The following is a 22,375-nucleotide window of genomic DNA, read 5'->3' on the forward strand; positions in this document are numbered from 1 at the left end:
AATTAGGTGGTCTTGGTGGTGGAGAAGATATGGGGTGGGAAGCTCAGCTTAGGGTCAAATAGGATACCGAGGTTATGAATGGTCTGGTTTAGCCTCAGACGGTAGACAGGGTGAGGATGGAGTCGGTGGCCAGGGAACGGAGTTTGTGGCAGCGTCCAAAGACAATGGCTTTGGTCTTCCCAATACTTAGCTGGAGGAAGTTTCTGCTCACCCAGTACTGGATGTTGGACAAGCAGCATCAAAAATCAGAGACCCTGGAGGGGTCGAGAGAGGTGGTGGTGAGGTAGAGCTGGGTGGCGTCAGTGTACAAGTGGAAACTGATGTCGCAAAGGGGCAACATGTAGATGAGGAATAGGAGGGAGCCAAGGGTAGATCCTTGGGGGACACCGGAGGTTAATGGTGCGGGAGTGGGAAGAGGAGCCATTGCGGGTGATTCTCTGGCTACGACTGGATAGGTAAGAGCAAAACTAGATGAGGGCAGCCCCACCCAGCTGGACGACGATGGAGAGGCGTTGGAGAAGGATGGAATGGTCAACCATGCCAAAGGCTGCAGACAAGTCAAAAAGGACGAGGAGGGATAATTTAGCATGATCACAGTCACATAGGATGCCATTTGTGACTTTGATAAGGGCCGTTTCAGTGCTGTGACCAGGGTGGAAACCTGATTGGAGGGATTCAAGCATGGAGTTACGGGAAAGATGGGCATGGAGTTGGGAGGCAACAACACGTTCAAAGACTTTGGAGAGGAAAGGGAGGTTGGAGATCGGGCAGTAGTTTGCAAAGAAAGAGGGATCATGGTGGGTTTTTTGAGGCGGGGGTGATGACAGCAGATTTGAAAGGGAGGGGACAGTACCTGAGGAGAGTAAACTGTTAACAAGATCAGCTAACATGGGGGCCAGGGAAGTTTGGTGGGAATAGGGTCAAGGGAGCAGGAAGTGGGACTCATGGACAACATGAGCTCAGAGAGGGCATGAGTGGACATAAGAGAGAAACTAGAGAAAGATGTGAGTTCAGGGCTAGGACCAGGGGAACCTTGGGGGAAGTTTAGCTTGGTGGGCTAGGGGAAGGGAGAGAAGTGGCAGAGGCAACTGGATGGATCATCTCAATCTTAGTGACAAAGAAGTCCTCACACTTGTTGTTGGAGGTCAGGGTGAAGGGGGCAGGGGAGAGGGGTTTTAAGAAGATGGTTGGTAGTGGAGAACTGAAGCTGGAGTTATCTTTGCATTCCAGGATAAGGTGGCGGCGGAGCTGGGAGAGAGATGTCCGAAACTCAATCCACAAAATCACCAAGTGCCCGGAGGCTGCAGCTACATTGTGACAGCGGACAGGGTAAAATTGCATGGGAAATGTTGACATAGCATTTTACAATGGTGTTGACAGAAAATCATGATCAAAAATAATGACAACAGTAAGTAAGGTTTGTGGACAGGAAGTGGGTGCCTAATGCAAGATTTTTATTGGCGGATAGAAAGATCAGTGAATATTCCAGAATGTAATGAGAACCAAGTTTGTCAATGCACTGCGATAAAGCATAAAAGCTGCCAATGTGTTCCTCATAAGGCTAGTCTTAAATCAGTGATACTTACAGCGCCTGGTCTCGGTTCTGGAACAATATGATTGTAGGGATACCACTGCTGTGTCTCCCGATTCACTTCCATGTACCTTCCGTTGAAGGCCCTCTTGACATCTCCCATGGAGAAGGCACAAACAGCAGAAGAGGCTGCACCACCCTTGTACCTGAGAAGAGAACCAGTAAATCAGCACAATGGTCAAGTCGGTGGCTTTTTCTCCAGTCCTTACAACTTTGAATCTCCTTTGCCGCTTTCAAATAGATTGTATTCAACAAGATCCTCTAAATCACGCCACGGTGTTTTGTACAAGTTACAGGAAACCAGCATGGCAGCTGTTACTATAAGTGACAGAGAACAACTGTTAATTTTGCAAGGTGCAAAAATGTGCAATACTTACAAGATTAATTTCTCACTTGCTGCTTTTTATTTAAGCAGGGTGTTCTAAATTTGATGCACGCAGAATGACACAGTCTCTGTACAATGACATAACGGCTAGAAAATGTTTTACCAAAGCAAACATCAGCAGCCTGGAAAAGGGAAGAGCAGCATAGAATCTCAGCTAATTAGCTGTCACATAATTATATATATCTTTGATGAATCTCTGTTGGACTCCACTTTTTTCATGATACAATAATAAATATTTATTTTACTGATCAGGGACCGTTGTTCAGTACAAATTGTATATCTAATGGATAATATGGGACCACATATCTGCGCCATCACTTAGACCGCCTATTTCCACCTAGGTAACATCGCCCGACTCTGCCCTTGCCTCAGCTCATCCGCTGCTGAAACCCTCATCCATGCCTTTGTTACCTCTAGACTTGACTATTTCAACGCACTCCTGGCCGACCTCCCACATTCCACCCTACGTAAACTTGAGGTCATCCAAAACTTGGCTGCCCGTTTCCTAACTCGCACCAAGTCCCATTCACCCATCGCCCCTGTGCTCGTTGATCTACATTAGCTTCCGGTTAAGCAACGCCTCAATTTTAAAATTCTCATCCTTGTTTTCAAATCCCTCCATGGCCTCGTCCCTCCCTATCTCTGTAATCTTCTTCAGCCCCACAACCCCCCACCCCCGAGTTATCTGTGCTCCTGTAATTCTGGCCTCTTGAGCATCCACGATTTTAATCGCTCCACCATTGGTGGCCGTGCCTTCAGCTGCCAAGGCTCGAAGTTCTGGAATTCCCTCCCTAAACCTCTCCGCTTCGTTAATGAGAATCTTTGTTAAACTGCAGCAAATTTCATTAGTCTTATATCTATATCTTCAAATGCAAATGTTCTGAGTTATGTTCGTCGCCTGAAGCATCTTGCATTCGACAGCCATTTCAAATATTCCAGAAATCCTGAAGCAATAGGTTAACTTTTAATGACCTTGCATTTAATTAATTATTTAAAGCAAGTATATAAGAATATAAAAAATAGGAGCAGGAATAGGCCACTTGGCCCCTCGAGCCTGCTCCACCATTCAATAAGACCATGGCTGATCTTGGGCTCAAAGCCACTTCCCTGCCGGCTCCCGATAACCCTTCACTCCCTTATCTTGCAAAAATCTGTCTATCTCCACCTTAAATGTATTTAATGACCCAGCCTCCATGGCTCTCTGGGGCAGAGAATTCCACAGGTTTACAACCCTCAGAGAGAAGAAATTCCTCCTCATCTCAGTTCTAAAAGGGCGACCCTTTATTCTGAAACTATGCCCCCTAGTTCCAGATTTCCCCACGAGGGGAAACATCCTCTCTGCATCTACCTGTCGAGCCCCCTCAGTATCTTACATGTTTCAATAAGATCATCTCTCATTCTTCTAAATTCCACGGAGTATAGGCCCAACCTGCTCAACCTTTCCTCATAAGTCAACCCCCTCAACTATGTGGAAGTGGGTCACTGAAGTTAAACATTCCACTTCGACGAAAGGAAGGCAAAGTTAAAATAATATACTGTGGCATCGTCTCATTATAACAGCGTCTGATAAAGAACAACCCCTGGCAATGTATTGCGCATTTCTGCTGGAAACAGGATTAAACACTCAGGGGGTGAAATTCGACTCGAGGGCCGTTTGGGGCGTTAAGTAAAAAATGTTTGGAAAGTTAACATTTCAAACATTAGTTAAATTCCCATTTTTTGCTCCAAGAGGGAAGTGGGGCGCTAAATCAAGCGTTCCGATCGCCTCTTGGAGAGCGAGAGGCAGGGAATGTCCCGATCCGAGGCGAAATGCTCAGCAGCGCCACAAGTGGCCAAGTGTGGCGCTGCCGCGTTGCAGGGGCTCTTTTCCTGCATTAAAGGGGCGGGCCCCACGCTGCGAGCTCTGCAGGTTTATTTTTAGGTATGCGGGCCACCGGGGAGCGGAAGTGCCGTGTGATCAGCCCGGCGCTCATGCAGAGTGCCTGGGCTGACCGATCGCGGCATGGACGCTGCGACCTTTGGCCGAAATTAGATATTTTTAAAAAATCGGCAGATTTTATTTGGGCCGGCCGCCCACCACGCCTTTAAGTTGCAGCCCGCGAGCGACCGGCCTCAGTGTTCGCGATCCCTGCAGCAGTTGGTGACATCGCCCGGTGCTGCTGCGGGGACGCAATTGCGAATCTTTCTTCCAAGGCGCTACTGGGGCGCCGCGCCCGGTGATGACATTATGATCTCCGGGCGCAGAAGATCAGGGCGATACCCGGTAGCGCCGCTGCTAACCTCCCGCGGAATTTTGTGGGAGACGCTGTTATCGCCTGGAGGGTCGCAAAGCCATTCGTGCCCCGTTAGCACCTTCCACCGGAGGCGCTAACGAGGGGAATTTCACCCCCTCACTCTATAACACCTCTGTCCCCAGTACGCGACTTTTATACTGCTCCCAAAGACAGTTACAGAGAGTCAGCTGTGTCACAGTAGCCCACGAGAATGCTAGTTCATGCTTCGGATGCAGTGTGTGTCGCCCAGACTCCCTGAACAATAGGGTCGACTTTACGAGTTCGCACTTCCGGTGAACAGCTTTGCATCACAGGAGCGCGCATCAGGAATTTGGGCGCAGAGGTTAAGGCGGCCTGTGTGATTTTCCTGTCCATTCCACCAGCCCTACAACTCTCCGAGAACTCTGCATTCCTCCAATTCTGGCCTCTTGTGCACCCCCACTTTTTTCGCCCACAATTGGTGGCCGTGCCTTCAGCCGTCTAGGCCCAAAGCTCTGGAGTTCCCTCCCGAAACCTCTCTGCCTCTCAACTTTCCTCTCCCCCTTTAAGGCTCTTCCTAAAACCTACCTCTTTGACCAAGCGTTTGGTCACCTTGTCCTAATATCTCCTTCTTTGGTTCGGTGTCAGTTTCTGCTTGGTGACGCTCCTGTGAAGCGCCTTGAGATGTTTTACTATGATAAAAACGCTATATAAATGCTAATTGTTGTTGTTGTTGTCCATTAGTAGGGATGTGTGGAAAGCCCCGCAGGGGTGACAGTGACCTCCACCTTCAAATCCATAACAAACACAAAGCTCCGCACGGGAGCGCTAATTGGTAAAATCTATAATGAGATCGTCAGTTCTTAGGGAATTTTACAAAACAAAAGACCAACTCGCCAACGACTGGCCCTTTCTGTTCACACAAGTCAAATAGGGACCATGGGGAAGTGTGAATATAGGAGCACCAGCAAAAAAGGTCCTCATTTCAAGCTTTAATTTATGATTTGAAAAATACCAGTTAACGTTGCATATAATTTATATTAAAACAGCTTCGAGTATACCTCCCAACCTGCAAACTTCAAAGTCAGGAAAAATAGGCCCTAAAGGTTTGGGCCTTTTCAAAATCAGAAATACTTGTTTTACAATATGTGGTACCATGAATATTCAAATCCCTAGTACAGGTAGACTATCCTTTATCCGAAAACCTCGGGACCAGCCGTGTTTCGGTTTTCGGAAAATTTTGGATTTCAGAAGGTATTTTATAAGACTGGGAAATTTGTCGGGGGTGGGGGTCGGGGTCGGCGGGGGGGTCGGGGTCGGCGGGGGGTGGCGGGGGTCGGGGTGGGGGTCGGCGGGGGTCAGCGTCGGCGGGGGATCGGGGTCGTGCGCACGACTTACGCTGAACGAAAAAACTTTCGGTTTTCAGAGGATTTCGGTTTTCGGAAGTGCGGATAAAGGATACACTATCCCTTATCCGAAAGGGTGGGGGTCGGGGGGGGAGAAAAGAATATCGGACAGGCCACTGCAGCTATCGGACGGGCCACTGTATTGTTGGGTTCACTCTCCCGGTACCTCCTTCACACTGCCCGGCTCGGCCTGCAATCTCCTACCCAGGAGGGAACTCAGTGACCCTCTGCCCTCCTCAGCGTAAGTCGTGCGCCACTCTGGTCATGTCGTGCGCAAGACTTACGCTGAACGAAAAAACTTTCGGTTTTTAGAGGGTTTCGGTTTTCGGAAGTGCGGATAAAGGATAGTCTACCTGTACTATGTTATTATTTGTGTATCTTGTCTATCTCACAAGTTCAAAAACAAATTAAGAGCGATTTGATCCAGAATGTATCTCATTTGGTTTTTTTTACGCACACTCAATCACACCTTCCCACTGAAGTCTACAGCACAGAGTGAGGCTGTTTAGCCCATTGTACCTGTGCTAGAACAATCTGAAACTAATTCCAGCTGTCTGTCCGCTCCCCATAGCCCTGTATCTTCCTCAGCTTCGAATGTCCATCTACTCATCCTTTAAAAGATGCAATGGTATCTGCGTCAACTATTCCACATGGTCTAACAAGAAGAAACGAAATATCTCTGTACCACATTCCTGACTCTCTTGTGACAATTTTAAATTGATGACCCCTTGTTGTTGTCTTTCCCTATTCGCCTCATCAAAATCCTTCCTAATTTCAAAAACCTCTAATAAATCACTTAGCCTTCTCTGCTCCAGTGAAAATGGCTGTTGTATTTCAAATCGCTCCCCATAAATACATTTTTCCATTATCACTGGATGAGACGTTAAACCGAGACACTGTCAACCCTCTCACGTGTACATAGAAGATTCCATGGCACTATTTTGAAGAAGAATAGGGCTGTCCTGGCCAATATTTATCCCTCAATCAACATCATTAAAACAGATTATCTGGTCATTATCACACTGCTGTTTGTGGGAGCTTGCTGTGCGCAAGTTGGCTGCCGCGTTTCCTACATTACAACAGTGACTACACTTCAAAAATACTTCACTGGCTGTAAAGCGCTTTGAGATGTCCTGAGGTTGTGAAAGGCGCTATAGAAATGCTTTCTTTTCTTTTTATCCGCCCGAATGAATCTACTCTACACTCTCTATGGCTTTAATGCCCTTTCTACAAAGGGGTGCCCAAAACTGCACACAGTCCTCTGCCATGTTCAAATTTATCATAACCTCTTCACTCTTGCGCTCTATGAAACTCATGGGGGAAAAATTCAGTTGTTTGCGCCTCCCGTTAGCGCCTTAAGAGGGCGCTAATGGGGCGCAAAGCAACTAGCGCCCGGGCGCGGCGATGTTTGCGCCGCTCGCGAAATTAGCTAGACATTTTGCTGCGGCGCTAAACACTACCGCCACGATCTCCTGCGCCGGCAGATCGTGACATCAGTCGCGTGCGCAACGCCCCGGACCGGATATTGAGTGGCGCCCCCTGCCTTACCGCCTGCCGCTAGCATCGACAGGTTGAGGGGAGCATTTTGCTGTCAGAAAGGGACTGGGGGAGCGCTATTTAAAGGCGACCGCTTCCTGCCTTTTTTTGTCGGTGATATTTTGGCACCACGCATTCTGAGAGAGAGAGAGAGAGAGACTTCTGGAGAGATTCAACGCTGTGTGAAGGAGTTTTGAGTACTGAGCAGCACTTTGCAGGTTCATTTTGATTTGCCCTTCCTTGCTTCGCCAGTGCTCTGAGGTAGCGCCTCACTCCTCGGCCTTTGCGCCTTAAGACAGGTGTGAAGCGCCTGATTTAGCGCTCCAATCACCTCCAGGAGCGATAAAAGCTAAGTTTGCCGTCGGAGGCGATAATTAGCGCCAGGCGTTAAACTTTGCGCACGGCCGATAATGGCGCCCCAAACGGGGCGATACTGAATTTTCCCCCCATGGTAACATATCTTAAGCCTTAAACTAGGTACCATCAAAATACAGTAGGTGCTCATCCCTCTGACTGAGAAGTGTGGGGACAGATGGACAATTTAAGCACATACCATGATTCCTTCATCCCCCACATCCTTGTAACTCCAAGTAGAAGGCTTTAAGATTGTAATAGTCAAAGGAAAATCAGGACCTTATTGAAAATGACTTGCATGATCAGGATGTCCTGATTAAATTGGGACAGTTGAGAGCTATGGATTCTAGCTTGGTTAAGAATAGATAATGTTGCATTCACATACCACTGGGAGCTAAATACTCCATAAAAGGTTGTGTTTTTCCAATATTCTTTTCCAGGAGAGAGAACAAACATGTCCTGAATAACATTAAATGGGAAGCCATCATCGGGAAGTGAGCACGATAGCTGGGCTTTCAGGAATGTAGTCCACCTTTTCTGGAGCACACGCTCTCCTCCTATGTCACCCTGTGGAAACATTTCAATCATGATTATTATTAACAGAATTAACAGAGCCACAAAAAAACACTTTACAAGAGATATTAGAAGAGTATGGGGTGGAAATTGCGGTCGGAGGCTTCCCGCGGGCGAACGCCTCCGAACCGCAAGAAACTCTGCAAGTGCCTGATCGCTCCGGACCTTTGAACACTCGCGCTCCTGGGCCTGCGGGCGTACGCCTGCGTAAAGGCCCCCCGCATCCCAGGGGGCGCAGGCGGTTCGCAAGCATCCCTGGGATCACGTGGGCCAGGCCAACCAATGACAAAGGGGGATTCCTATTCTACTTATGGGAATTCCACTTACGCACGGAATTCTCCATAAGCATAATAGGAATTCCCTAATAAACATTTCACAACACTGAAATAAAAATAAATCATCACAGGTTCAAAATTAATTAAAATACCATTTAATTAAACATTTAAAATAAAAATTAAACTTTTTGAAAAATAAATTTAAACATTTTTAAATGGGACAAAAATAACCTAAATTAATTTTAAATATAAGGGAATGTTTAAATGATTTAAAAAAAATTATTTTAACATTTATTTAAACCCTTATGCTGGTAAAAGAAGGCCTTCTGCCTGCTTTTACCAGGCGTAAGGGTATTGTGGGCAGTAGTTGGGCAAACAGCCCCACCCTGCGCCAGCGAATGTCCATTTCCAGCGGATGTGAACGATCTGTCGAGCAGAAACGTGACAGATCGCAAGTTCCGGGTTTTCACGCATGCACAGCGCACACAGAAACCCTTAACGTGCGAGGCACTTATGACAGCGTTCGCTGTGCGAATGCCATCATAGGCCCCGTAAAATCTGGGCCATTATTACATGGTTACTCATCATAAAATAGCTATAATTCAAAGAAACAACAATATTCTTAGACATTGTGTACATCACAATCTTCAAAATTGTTAAGGCTAATTGTAACTCTCATAGGACACGTCTTCCCTCAATAGTCAGGACTTTTGCAGTCTAACCACATCAGGACTGCTTTACTCCCGTGACAGACACCAGGACTGGTTTACTCCAGTAACAGACACCAGGACTGCTTTACTCCAGTAACAGACACCAGGACTGGTTTACTCCAGTGACAGACACCAGGACTGCTTTACTCCAGTAACAGACACCAGGACTGCTTTACTCCCGTGACAGACACCAGGACTGGTTTACTCCAGTAACAGACACCAGGACTGCTTTACTCCAGTAACAGACACCAGGACTGCTTTACTCCAGTGACAGACACCAGGACTGCTTTACTCCAGTGACAGACACCAGGACTGCTTTACTCCAGTGACAGACACCAGGACTGCTTTACTCCAGTGACAGACACCAGGACTGCTTTACTCCAGTAACAGACACCAGGACTGCTTTACTCCAGTGACAGACACCAGGACTGCTTTACTCCAGTGACAGACACCACGACTGCTTTACTCCAGTAACAGACACCAGGACTGCTTTACTCCGGTGACAGACACCAGGGGCTGGATTTTAATTCAGGGGCGGGTTGGGGTCGTGTAATCCGCATTTCGTGTTATCCACACAAATCTAAATCGATGAGGGAGATTGATGCAAATTTAACTTAATTGGCCAATTGAGTTCCAACGTGTGGGAACCCATGGCCAATGAGTTTTTCCAGTCTGAAAGTCTCCTCCGATGACGTCATCATTGCTGCTGCATTTAAGGTCTGCAACAAGCCTTGCTTCTTCTGCAGACTGCCAACCTTTTGACGTTTGCTGCTACAGGGACCTGGAGGCAGAATGGCCAGTGAAAGACCGAGGTCTGCTCCAAGATTTGACGACGTTGCCCTGCAGGCTTTAGTGGAAGGAGCAAGAGCTCATAAGGAGGTGCTCTTCCCTTCTTCAGGGAGGAATTAGCCTCCCCAGCAAACCAAGGCTGTGTGGATCCAGGTGGCAGAGGAGGTCAACTCCTTATCGGTAACCCGCAGAACCTGGATACAGTGCAGGAAGAGATTTCATGACCTTCTGCGCACTGGAAAAGTGAGTATGAATTTCCCATCACCCTTAATCTGATCCCCATTGCCTTTCCTCACCAGCACTCAGCTTTAGCAATCTCTTCCTCCACATCTTTGTCTCCTTCTAAGTATCTATGCAATGGAATCTCTACATTCACTCCTTCATTCTCACTCAACCTCCACTTGTCTCCCTCATTGCAGGAAAAGAGAGCTCACAATAAGCGAGAAAGAGCGAGGACAGGAGGAGGGCCACCCTCAGTAGCCCACCTCACCCCTTGGGAGGAGGCGGTCCTGGAGATCGTAGGAGTGGAGGAAGATGCGCAAGTGAGGGACGGACAGAGGGTGCATCACAGCAAGCTGGTGACAGAATAGTTTTCCATCTCTCTCATTGACATTGCATGAGTCGCTGATAATGATTCTGAAGCTCTAACAGATGGACTAATGATCATCTGCAATATGCAATATGCATTTAACCCTGGCATCACATCTCTGATTCTTTCCTTTACTCCCCCACAGGACCATCGCAAGCACCCGTCCCCACTAGCCAGGAGGAAGAGCCTGAACATCAAGACTCCTCAGAGGAAGCTGCAACCTCTGAGGGCGCAGCATCAGCAGAATTATGCACACCCAGCACCAGCGCAGACACTCACACCTCGGTGGGACCTTCGGGACATAGAGTAGTGTTGTCACCTGGTGTATCACAGCTCACAAGTGAGCATCAGCAGATTGTGGAGACAGGGACAGCAGTGGAGAGTCCTAGTCGGAGGGCGCAGGACTCTGCCAGCTCGGCTCAGCTGCATGTCGACCCTTTGCCTCTGGGTCCATCCATAAGATCAGCAGTGCTGGAACTCCAGGAACAGATGCAGGAGTCTCTGGCAGGTTTTGTCTCCAGGGTCGCTGCGAGTGTGGAGCGAATGGAGGAGTCCATAGCGAACATGAACAGAGCCTTTGTGGAGTCATTGGCGCATGAACGCATCACCACGGAAAGGATGGCAACCTCCATGGAGGTGATAAGTCGCCAGAGTTCAGAAAACATGGTGTGTGTTCAGAATAGAATGACATCTCTGGAGGAGTGATGGTCATCTATTGAACAGAGAAACCAGACCTTCATAGAAGTCCTTCTGAGTAGGACTGCCAGTGCAGATACGGGTCCCCATGGCCCCCCAGATGTGCAGCAAGGTGCTCTCAAGCCACTTGCAAGCGCTGAGGGGGACCTGACCCATGAGAGGGAAGTTGGTGGCAGAGATCAAGGAAGTGGGGGCTCCTCTCCAAGCGCTCACACTTCCATGCCACTGCAGAGCCCTCGGTCAGAGCCCCACCAGAGTCCACACCCAACTGAGATCGGCATCTCAACCCCTGCACAGCCGCAGGAGCAGCAGACTGTTGACGAGCCCTCACAGCTTCGCCACCCCAGAGGATGCCCGCCAAAGTGTCGAGACAGGAGCAGCAGGAAAGTGAGCAAGGGGCCTCCACATCTGCTGAAGCCACGGGGGAAGCCCCACGTAGCAGCACGTGTAAGAGAAAGATACTGTACAAATAGTCACAAGGGTAGTCACTTGGGTGAAATTTGATGTTTTATGTGGAAAAGCCATCAGATGAATAATGTAAATAAAAAATCTGATGGATACTGCTGTAGTTGTGGCGTGTGTCATTTTGCGAATGGGACTTCCACATTGAGGGCTTAGGATTACTTGCAATTGTCAGTATGGTGGTCAAATTGCTAGGAATCAGCTGGTTCTTGGCCATTGTCGATGCTCAAGTAAGAAGCTGCGAGGCAAAAGTGCTTGAGTGGCTAGGCTAAGCAAATCTGGCCAAGATGAGTGCGTTCCTTGCATCCCGGGCAGCTATGTTTTCGCATACTGCTGCCGCTGGTTGATGGGCCTCTGCAAGATGTTCGTTTTCACTCTCCTCCTCCTCATCTGAGGAGGATATGTGAGGAGCCACTTGGTCCTCAGGAATCTGCAAGCCACGCCGCTGTGCCATGTTGTGAAGTGCACAGCAAACCACGACGATTCTGGAGACCCTGGCTGCTGAGTACTGCAGGGCTCCACCTGATCTATCCAGGCATCTGAAGCGCATCTTCAGCAAACCGATGGTTTGCTCGATTATGGTTCTGGTGGACATGTGGCTGGAGTTGTAGCTCTCCTCAGCTTCATTGGATGGCCTCCTCAACAGCGTCATTAGCCACGTCCTCAGGGGATAGCCCATGTCTCCAAGTAGCCCTCTGTTAAGTTGGTCTGGCGGACTGATTAGCGGAGGCACACTAGACTGGCGCAGTATGAAGGAGTCATAGCAACTGCCAGGGTACTTGGCACAAACATGCAAAATTTCCTTCCTGTGGTCACACACCAGCTGCACGTTGAGGGAGTGGAAGCCCTTGCGGTTGACAAAAATACCAGGATTGCGATGGGGTGCCTTAAGGGCCACATGTGTGCAGTCAACGACGCCCTGCACCCTTGGAAAGCCTGCCAGATTAGCAAATCCAACCGCACGCGCCATGATACTTGCTTGATCCTTGGTGAAATGGATGTGATTGTGCGCGATGGCAAAGAGGGCATCGGTTACCTGCGTAATGCAAGTGTGTGCGGCCGCCTGGGAGATGCCGCTGATGACTGCTGCTGATCCCTGGAAGGAGCCTGAGGCAAAAAAGTTGAGTGCGGTGGTGACTTTGACGGCCACTGGTAAGGGTTGTCCACCTGGCCCTCTGGGCTGCAGGTATTGTTGCAGCATTGCGCAGATGTCACCCACTACCTCTCACGAAAGTCAGAGCCACCTTTGGCACTGCTGCTCAGACATGTTGAGGTAGCTGACCCTGTGTCTGTAGACCCTGTTTGGGGGGTATCTCCTGCGCCGACGGGCTTCCATGCGCTGGCCCCTTCTGGCCTGTGCTGCCTCAGGTGGGTGAGCAGCAGCTTGGCGCTTCTGCTGGTGCTGCTGCTGTTGTTCCTGGTTTTGCTGGTGCCGCAGCTGGTCTGCTTGCTCATCTAATGCCCAGAAGGGAAAGAAATAAATGGCTCCCATGCTTCTGGTATATGCCTCAGTTGAGGAAGCGCTCAGTGATGGTGGTGAGAAGGGTTTCCCAGGAGGTCACACTGGAGATGGGTGTCAGGCTCCAAACTTCCACAGCTGTGGTTATGCCTTCTAAAAGTTCCCCCAGACCTGAGACTACAAAGTCCTACCACCTGCAAATGATGGCTGATCAAATCTACTATTTAATGGTTGACCTGCAGCTGATAGTCAGCAATCCAATTGTGCTCCCGCCAGGTTTCACTGTCGTGTTTCAGAACAGGCGTGTTTCACGTGGGAAAAGGGTTAAAATCGCAAAGGCATATCAAAATGGCATTATAGAGGCAATTTAGTGCTTGTTAAGGGCCTTAATGACGGGACCACTAGACACGAATTATTTAAAGTTGCTTGGAGGCGGGATGGAGGTGGGGTTGGGCCCGCCCGCCAGTTTATGCAATTTTAACACCCCACACGCCACCAATCCCGCCTCCATGGCCCAATGAAAATCCAGCCCCAGGACTGGTTTACTCCAGCAACAGACACCAGGACTGCTTTACTCCAGTAATTGAAAGAGACTATTCAAGCTGTGAATACGCACAATGAAACAAGAAAGTAAGTAAAAAACAAGTTACATTTTGCTTGTATCGAAACTTTTCACTTCAGGTTCCCATTTTTTCCCATTACAAACAGAAGGAATGGTGCAGCCAAAAGTTTAATGATTCCCTCAGCAGCTCAGGAGAACTCAATGGCAGCAACAACAGCAACTGCAATTTGTCGCTGACTGGTTCCCCATGATTATCACATCAATGCTTAATAATGCCCCACATTTAAGGGTGAACTTTATAACAGCGCTATTATCTTGTTCAATAATGTCACTGAAAATGACAGAGACTAGCGAGACATATAGCAGCTGATTCATGGGAGCGACAGGGTTTGAATGGTTGATCTGGCAAATAACCGGCTTCTCAATGCTTTCTATTGCCTGCTGGGCTTCATGTAGAGTGCCATGATTAAGGGGACAGTGCAATTCAATCACCTTGTCAACAACTGTACTGTGACTATTTAGAGACCACAACAATTGGAAGACTAAAAGTTAACAGATGATTGAGACAATTTGATCAATTCTTCATGCCCAAATCACAGAATATCACAGAAACCTTTTGGTAATTTCAGCTCCTTCTTTGAACTGTGCAAGATATTCAGAGACTATGGGGGGGGGGGGATTTTAACTGGCAGCGGGTGGGGGATGGGACGAGCGTGAAACGGGCGGAAAGAGGCAGCAGGCCAGTGGCCACTGGTTAAAAGCGCGTGGACCGTAGGCTCCCCCCACCGGGCTGGAAGATAACTGGCGGGGGGGGGGGGAGGGGTTCAACAGAGTCTCGCGGGTGGAGGGAGTGGGCAGCCTGGGGCAGCAGAGGCACTGACTTTCCTTGTGGGGCCCAGGAGAGCACTGTGCGGCTCCACAAAGGAGGGTTTTAACACTTACCTGATGGGGTCTCCTCAGTCTTCAGAGCAGCCTGCACTGAGTGGGGGAGGTCGTGCTGGGCGTGCTACTCAGACTGCGGTTAAAAGGGCACCGGGGTCCTATTGATGTAACGCGAGCCTGATTTGCATGCGTGTATCAGACTCCTGCCTGATTTAGGCGGGCACCTCACAACAAGCAGTGTTAAAATCCCCGTGGAGCGAGTAATTGGCCCTGGCAGGCGAGTTAAAATTCCCACCCCCACCCCCGTAAACTGGTTCTATACGTTACATATTCAATCTAAAGAGAGTAATATTTTTACTGACTCCAGGACATTTTAAATAGGTTGGCTTCATTTATTAAACTATATAGTTAAAGAGGAACATCAATTAACGTGAAGTTATACATTTCCTGTGAAAAGACAAATGTTGACGTCTGAGCTGAATGGGGAAGGGCCATTAACACAACAGACAGAGGATTAATACGACGCTCCTTAAAACCTACCTCTTTGACCAAGCATTTGGCCATCTGTCTTAATATCTCCTCATGTGGCTCGGTGTCATATTTTGTGTGATAACGCTCCTGTGAAGCGCCTTGGGATGTTTTATGACGTTAAAGGTGCTATGTAAATACAAGTTGTTGTTGTTGAAGCTGTTCTCAGTGACTGCCTCAGGATAGACTTTAGTAATCGCTACAGATTGAAAACCTTACTACTGAGTCAACGCTAAATTATTAATATATTGGTATAATTATGTGCATAAGGACACGTTTACTCCAGAACTGTACCCCAGGACTGCTTTACTCCAGAACTGTACCCCAGGACTGCTTTACTCCAGAATTGTACACCAGGACTGCTTTACTCCAGAATTGTACACCAGGACTGCTTTACTCCAGAACTGTACACCAGGACTGCTTTACTCCAGAATTGTACACCAGGACTGCTTTACTCCGGAACCATACACCAGGACTGCTTTACTGCAGAACCGTACACCAGGACTGCTTTACTCCAGAACTGTACAGCAGGACTGCTTTACTCCAGAACTGTACACCATGACTGCTTTACTCCAGAACTGTACACCAAGACTGCTTTACTCCAGAATTGTACACCAGGACTGCTTTACTCCAGAACTGTACACCAGGACTGCTTTACTCCAGAATTGTACACCAGGACTGCTTTACTCCGGAACCATACACCAGGACTGCTTTACTGCAGAACCGTACACCAGGACTGCTTTACTCCAGAACTGTACAGCAGGACTGCTTTACTCCAGAACTGTACACCATGACTGCTTTACTCCAGAACTGTACACCAGGACTGCTTTACTCCAGAACTGTACACCAGGACTGCTTTACTCCAGAACTGTACACCAGGACTGCTTTACTCCAGAACCGTACACCAAGACTGCTTTACTCCAGAACTGTACACCAGGACTGCTTTACTTCAGAACTGTATACCAGGACTGCATTACTCCAGAACGGTACACCAAGACTGCGTTACTCCAGAACCGTATACCAGGACTGCTTTACTCCAGAACCGTACACCAGGACTGCTTTACTCCAGAACTGTACACCAGGACTGCTTTACTCCAGAACTGTACAGCAGGACTGCTTTACTCCAGAACTGTACACCAGGACTGCTTTACTCCAGAACCGTACACCAGGACTGTTTTACTCCAGAACCGTACACCAGGACTGCTTTACTCCAGAACTGTACACCAGGACTGCTTTACTCCAGAACTGTACACCAGGACTGCTTTACTCCAGAACTGTACACCAGGACTGCTTTACTCCAGAACTGTACACCAGGACGGCTTTACTCCAGAACTATACACCAGGACTGCTTTACTCCAGAACTGTACACCAATACTGCTTTACCCCAGACCTGTACACCAGGACTGTTTTACTCCAGAACTGTACACCAGAGCTGCTTTACTCCAGAACCGTACACCAGGACTGCTTTACCGCAGAACTGTACAACAGGACTGCTTTACTCCAGAACCGTACACCAGGACTGTTTTACTCCAGAACTGTACACCAGGACTGCTTTACTCCAGAACCGTACACCAGGACTGCTTTACTCCAGAATTGTACACCAGGACGGCTTTACTCCAGAACTGTACACCAGGACTGTTTTACTCCAGAACTGTACACCAGGACTGCTTTACTCCAGAACCGTACACCAGGACTGCTTTACTTCGGAACTGTACACCAGGACTGCTTTACTCCAGAACTGTACACCAGGACTGCTTTATTCCAGAACTGTACACCAGGACTGCTTTACTCCAGAACTGTACACCAGGACTGCTTCACTCCAGAACTGTATACCAGGACTGCTTTACTCCAGAACTGTACACCAAGACTGCCTTACTCCAGAATTGTACAACAGGACTGCTTTACTGCAGAACTGTACACCAGGACTGCTTTACTCCAGAACTGTACACCAGGACTGCTTTACTGCAGAACTGTACACCAGGACTGCTTTACTCCAGAACCGTACACCAGGACTGCTTTACTGCAGAACTGTACACCAAGACTGCTTTACTCCAGAACTGTACACCAAGACTGCTTTACTCCAGAACTGTACACCAGGACTGCTTTACTCCAGAACTGTACCCCAGGACTGCTTTACTCCAGAATTGTACACCAGGACTGCTTTACTCCAGAATTGTACACCAGGACTGCTTTACTCCAGAACTGTACACCAGGACTGCTTTACTCCAGAATTGTACACCAGGACTGCTTTACTCCGGAACCATACACCAGGACTGCTTTACTGCAGAACCGTACACCAGGACTGCTTTACTCCAGAACTGTACAGCAGGACTGCTTTACTCCAGAACTGTACACCATGACTGCTTTACTCCAGAACTGTACACCAAGACTGCTTTACTCCAGAACTGTACACCAGGACTGCTTTACTCCAGAACTGTACACCAGGACTGCTTTACTCCAGAATTGTACACCAGGACTGCTTTACTCCGGAACCATACACCAGGACTGCTTTACTGCAGAACCGTACACTAGGACTGCTTTACTCCAGAACTGTACAGCAGGACTGCTTTACTCCAGAACTGTACACCATGACTGCTTTACTCCAGAACTGTACACCAGGACTGCTTTACTCCAGAACTGTACACCAGGACTGCTTTACTCCAGAACTGTACACCAGGACTGCTTTACTCCAGAACCGTACACCAAGACTGCTTTACTCCAGAACTGTACACCAGGACTGCTTTACTTCAGAACTGTATACCAGGACTGCATTACTCCAGAACGGTACACCAAGACTGCGTTACTCCAGAACCGTATACCAGGACTGCTTTACTCCAGAACCGTACACCAGGACTGCTTTACTCCAGAACTGTACACCAGGACTGCTTTACTCCAGAACTGTACAGCAGGACTGCTTTACTCCAGAACTGTACACCAGGACTGCTTTACTCCAGAACCGTACACCAGGACTGTTTTACTCCAGAACCGTACACCAGGACTGCTTTACTCCAGAACTGTACACCAGGACTGCTTTACTCCAGAACTGTACACCAGGACTGCTTTACTCCAGAACTGTACACCAGGACTGCTTTACTCCAGAACCGTACACCAGGACTGCTTTACTCCAGAACTGTACACCAGGACGGCTTTACTCCAGAACTATACACCAGGACTGCTTTACTCCAGAACTGTACACCAATACTGCTTTACCCCAGACCTGTACACCAGGACTGTTTTACTCCAGAACTGTACACCAGAGCTGCTTTACTCCAGAACTGTACACGAGGACTGCTTTACCCCAGAACTGTACAACAGGACTGCTTTACTCCAGAACCGTACACCAGGACTGTTTTACTCCAGAACTGTACACCAGGACTGCTTTACTCCAGAACCGTACACCAGGACTGCTTTACTCCAGAATTGTACACCAGGACTGCTTTACTCCAGAACTGTACACCAGGACTGTTTTACTCCAGAACTGTACACCAGGACTGCTTCACTCCAGAACTGTATACCAGGACTGCTTTACTTCGGAACTGTACACCAGGACTGCTTTACTCCGGAAGTGTACACCAGGACGGCTTTACTCCAGAACTGTACACCAAGACTGCTTTACTCCAGAACTGTACACCAGGACTGCTTTACTCCAGAACTGTACACCAGGACTGCTTTACTCCAGAACTGTACACCAGGACTGCTTTATTCCAGAACTGTACACCAGGACTGCTTTACTCCAGAACTGTACACCAGGACTGCTTCACCCCAGAACTGTATACCAGGACTGCTTTACTCCAGAACTGTACACCAAGACTGCCTTACTCCAGAACTGTACAACAGGACTGCTTTACTGCAGAACTGTACACCAGGACTGCTTTACTCCAGAACTGTACACCAGGACTGCTTTACTGCAGAACTGTACACCAGGACTGCTTTACTCCAGAACCGTACACCAGGACTGCTTTACTGCAGAACTGTACACCAAGACTGCTTTACTCCAGAACTGTACACCAAGACTGCTTTACTCCAGAACTGTACACCAAGACTGCTTTACTCCAGAACTGTACACCAGGACTGCTTTACTCCAGAACTGTACACCAGGACTGCTTTACTCCAGAACTGTATACCAGGACTGCTTTACTCCAGAACTGTACACCAAGACTGCTTTACTCCAGAACTGTACACCAGGCCTGCTTTACTCCAGAACTATACACCAGGACTGCTTTACTCCAGAACTGTACATCAGGACTGCTTTACTCCAGAGCTGTACACCAGGGCTGGTTTACTCCAGCACCGTACACCAGGACTGCTTTACTCCAGAACTGTACACCAGGACTGCTTTACTCCAGAACCGTACACCAGGACTGTTTTACTCCAGAACTGTACACCAGGACTGCTTTACTTCAGAACTGTATACCAGGACTGCTTTACACCAGAACTGTACACCAAGACTGCTTTACTCCATAACTGTAAAGCAGGACTGCTTTACTCCAGAACTGTACACCAGGACTGCTTTACTCCAGAACTGTACACCAGGACTGCTTTACTCCAGAACTGTACAGCAGGACTGCTTTACTCCAGAACTGTACACCAGGACTGCTTTACTCCAGAACTGTATACCAGGACTGCTTCACTCCAGAACTGTACACCAGGACTGCTTTACTCCAGAACCGTACACCAAGACTGCTTTACTCCAGAACTGTACACCAGGACTGCTTTACTTCAGAACCGTATACCAGGACTGCATTACTCCAGAACTGTACACCAAGACTTCTTTACTCCAGAACTGTATACCAGGACTGCTTTACTCCAGAACCGTACACCAGGACTGCTTTACTCCAGAACTGTACACCAGGACTGCTTTACTCCAGAACTGTACACCAGGACTGCTTTACTCCAGAACTGTACAGCAGGACTGCTTTGCTCCAGAACTGTACACCAGGACTGCTTTACTCCAGAACCGTACACCAGGACTGTTTTACTCCAGAACCGTACACCAGGACTGCTTTACTCCAGAACTGTACACCAGGGCTGCTTTACTCCAGAACTGTACACCAGGACTTCTTTACTCCAGAACTGTACACCAGGACTGCTTTACTCCAGAACTTCACACCAGGACTGCTTTACTCCAGAACTGTACACCAGGACGGCTTTTCTCCAGAACCGTACACCAGGACTGCTTCACTCCAGAACTATACACCAGGACTGCTTTACTCCAGAACCGTACACCAGGACTGTTTTACTCCAGAACTGTACACCAGGACTGCTTTACTTCAGAACTGTATACCAGGACTGCTTTACTCCAGAACTGTACACCAAGACTGCTTTACTCCATAACTGTAAAGCAGGGCTGCTTTACTCCAGAACCGTACAACAGGACTGCTTTACTCCAGAACTGTACACCAGGACTGCTTTACTCCAGAACAATACACCAGGACTGCTTTACTCCAGAACCGTACACCAAGACTGCTTTACTCCAGAACTGTACACCAGGACTGCTTTACTTCAGAACCGTATACCAGGACTGCATTACTCCAGAACTGTACACCAAGACTGCTTTTCTCCAGAACTGTATACCAGGACTGCTTTACTCCAGAACCGTACACCAGGACTGCTTTACTCCAGAACTGTACACCAGGACTGCTTTACTCCAGAACTGTACACCAGGACTGCTTTACTCCAGAACTGTACAGCAGGACTGCTTTACTCCAGAACTGTACACCAGGACTGCTTTACTCCAGAACCGTACACCAGGACTGTTTTACTCCAGAACCGTACACCAGGACTGCTTTACTCCAGAACTGTACACCAGGGCTGCTTTACTCCACAACTGTACACCAGGACTGCTTTACTCCAGAACTGTACACCAGGACTGCTTTACTCCAGAACTTCACACCAGGACTGCTTTACTCCAGAACTGTACACCAGGACGGCTTTTCTCCAGAACCGTACACCAGGACTGCTTTACTCCAGAACTATACACCAGGACTGCTTTACTCCAGAACTGTACACCAATAGTGCTTTACCCCGGACCTGTACACCAGGACTGTTTTACTCCAGAACTGTACACCAGGGCTGCTTTACTCCAGAACCGTACACCAGGACTGTTTTACTCCAGAACTGTACACCAGGGCTGCTTTACTCCAGAACCGTACACCAGGACTGTTTTACTCCAGAACGGTACACCAGGAGTGCTTTACTCTAGAACCGTACACCAGGACTGCTTTACTCCAGAACTGTGCAACAGGACTGCTTTTCTCCAGAACCGTACACCAGGACTGCTTTACTCCAGAACCGTACACCAGGACTGCATTACTCCAGAACCGTACACCAGGACTGTTTTACTCCAGAACCGTACACCAGGACTGCTTTACTCCAGAACCGTACACCAGGACTGCTTTACTTCGGAACTGTACACCAAGACTGCATTACTCCGGAACTGTACACCAGGACGGCTTTACTCCAGAACTGTACACCAAGACTGCTTTACTCGAGAACTGTACACCAGGACTGCTTTACTCCAGAACTGTACACCAGGACTGCTTTACTCCAGAACTGTACACCAGGACTGCTTTGTTCCAGAACTGTACACCAGGACTGCTTTACTCCAGAACTGTACACCAGGACTGCTTTACTCCAGAACTGTACACCAGGACAGCTTTACTCCAGAACTGTACACCAAGACTGCTTTACTCCAGAACTGTACACCGGGGCTGCTTTACTCCAGAACTGTACACCGGGACTGCTTTACTCCAGAACTGTACACCAAGACTGCTTTACTCCAGAACTGTACACCAGGACTGCTTTACTCCAGAACTGTACACCAAGACTGCTTTACTCCAGAAACGCACACCAGGACTGCTTTACTCCAGAACGGTACACCAGGACTGCTTTACACCAGAACCGCACACCAGGACTGCTTTACTCTAGAACCGTACACCAGGACTGCTTTACTCCGGAACTGTACACCAAGACTGCTTTACTCCGGAACTGTACACCAGGACTGCTTTACTCCAGAACTGTACACCAGGACTGCTTTACTCCAGAACCGTACACCAAGACTGCTTTACTCCAGAACTGTACACCAGGACTGCTTTACTCCAGAACTGTATACCAGGACTGCTTTACTCCAGAACTGTACACCAGGACTGCTTTACTCCAGAACTGTACACCAAGACTGCTTTACTCCAGAACTGTACACCAGGACTGCTTTATTCCAGAACTGTACACCAGGACTGCTTTACTCCAGAACCGTACACCAAGACTGCTTTACTCCAGAACTGTACACCAGGACTGCTTTACTCCAGAACCGTACACCAGGACTGCTTT

At 48.4% G+C, this 22,375-nt stretch overlaps 1 protein-coding gene across 3 annotated transcripts in view; it reads right to left on the reverse strand.

Moving 5' to 3' along the window:
* sema4ba (sema domain, immunoglobulin domain (Ig), transmembrane domain (TM) and short cytoplasmic domain, (semaphorin) 4Ba) overlaps positions 1-22,375 on the reverse strand; it is a 453,543-nt gene that overhangs the window by 18,405 nt on the left and 412,763 nt on the right. For all 3 annotated transcript variants that reach the window (XM_085968833.1, XM_085968834.1, XM_085968835.1), the window contains 2 exons: positions 7,910-8,091; positions 1,587-1,737 (listed from right to left, as the gene is read on the reverse strand). In XM_085968833.1, coding sequence (XP_085824959.1) covers positions 1,587-1,737; positions 7,910-8,091 — 333 coding nt within the window. The remainder of the gene's footprint in view (positions 1-1,586; positions 1,738-7,909; positions 8,092-22,375) is intronic.

This window comes from Somniosus microcephalus, chromosome 27, assembly GCF_052327205.1.
Source record: "Somniosus microcephalus isolate GS21.2 chromosome 27, FLI_Smic_1.0, whole genome shotgun sequence".
In the NCBI taxonomy this organism is placed as follows: domain Eukaryota; kingdom Metazoa; phylum Chordata; class Chondrichthyes; order Squaliformes; family Somniosidae; genus Somniosus; species Somniosus microcephalus.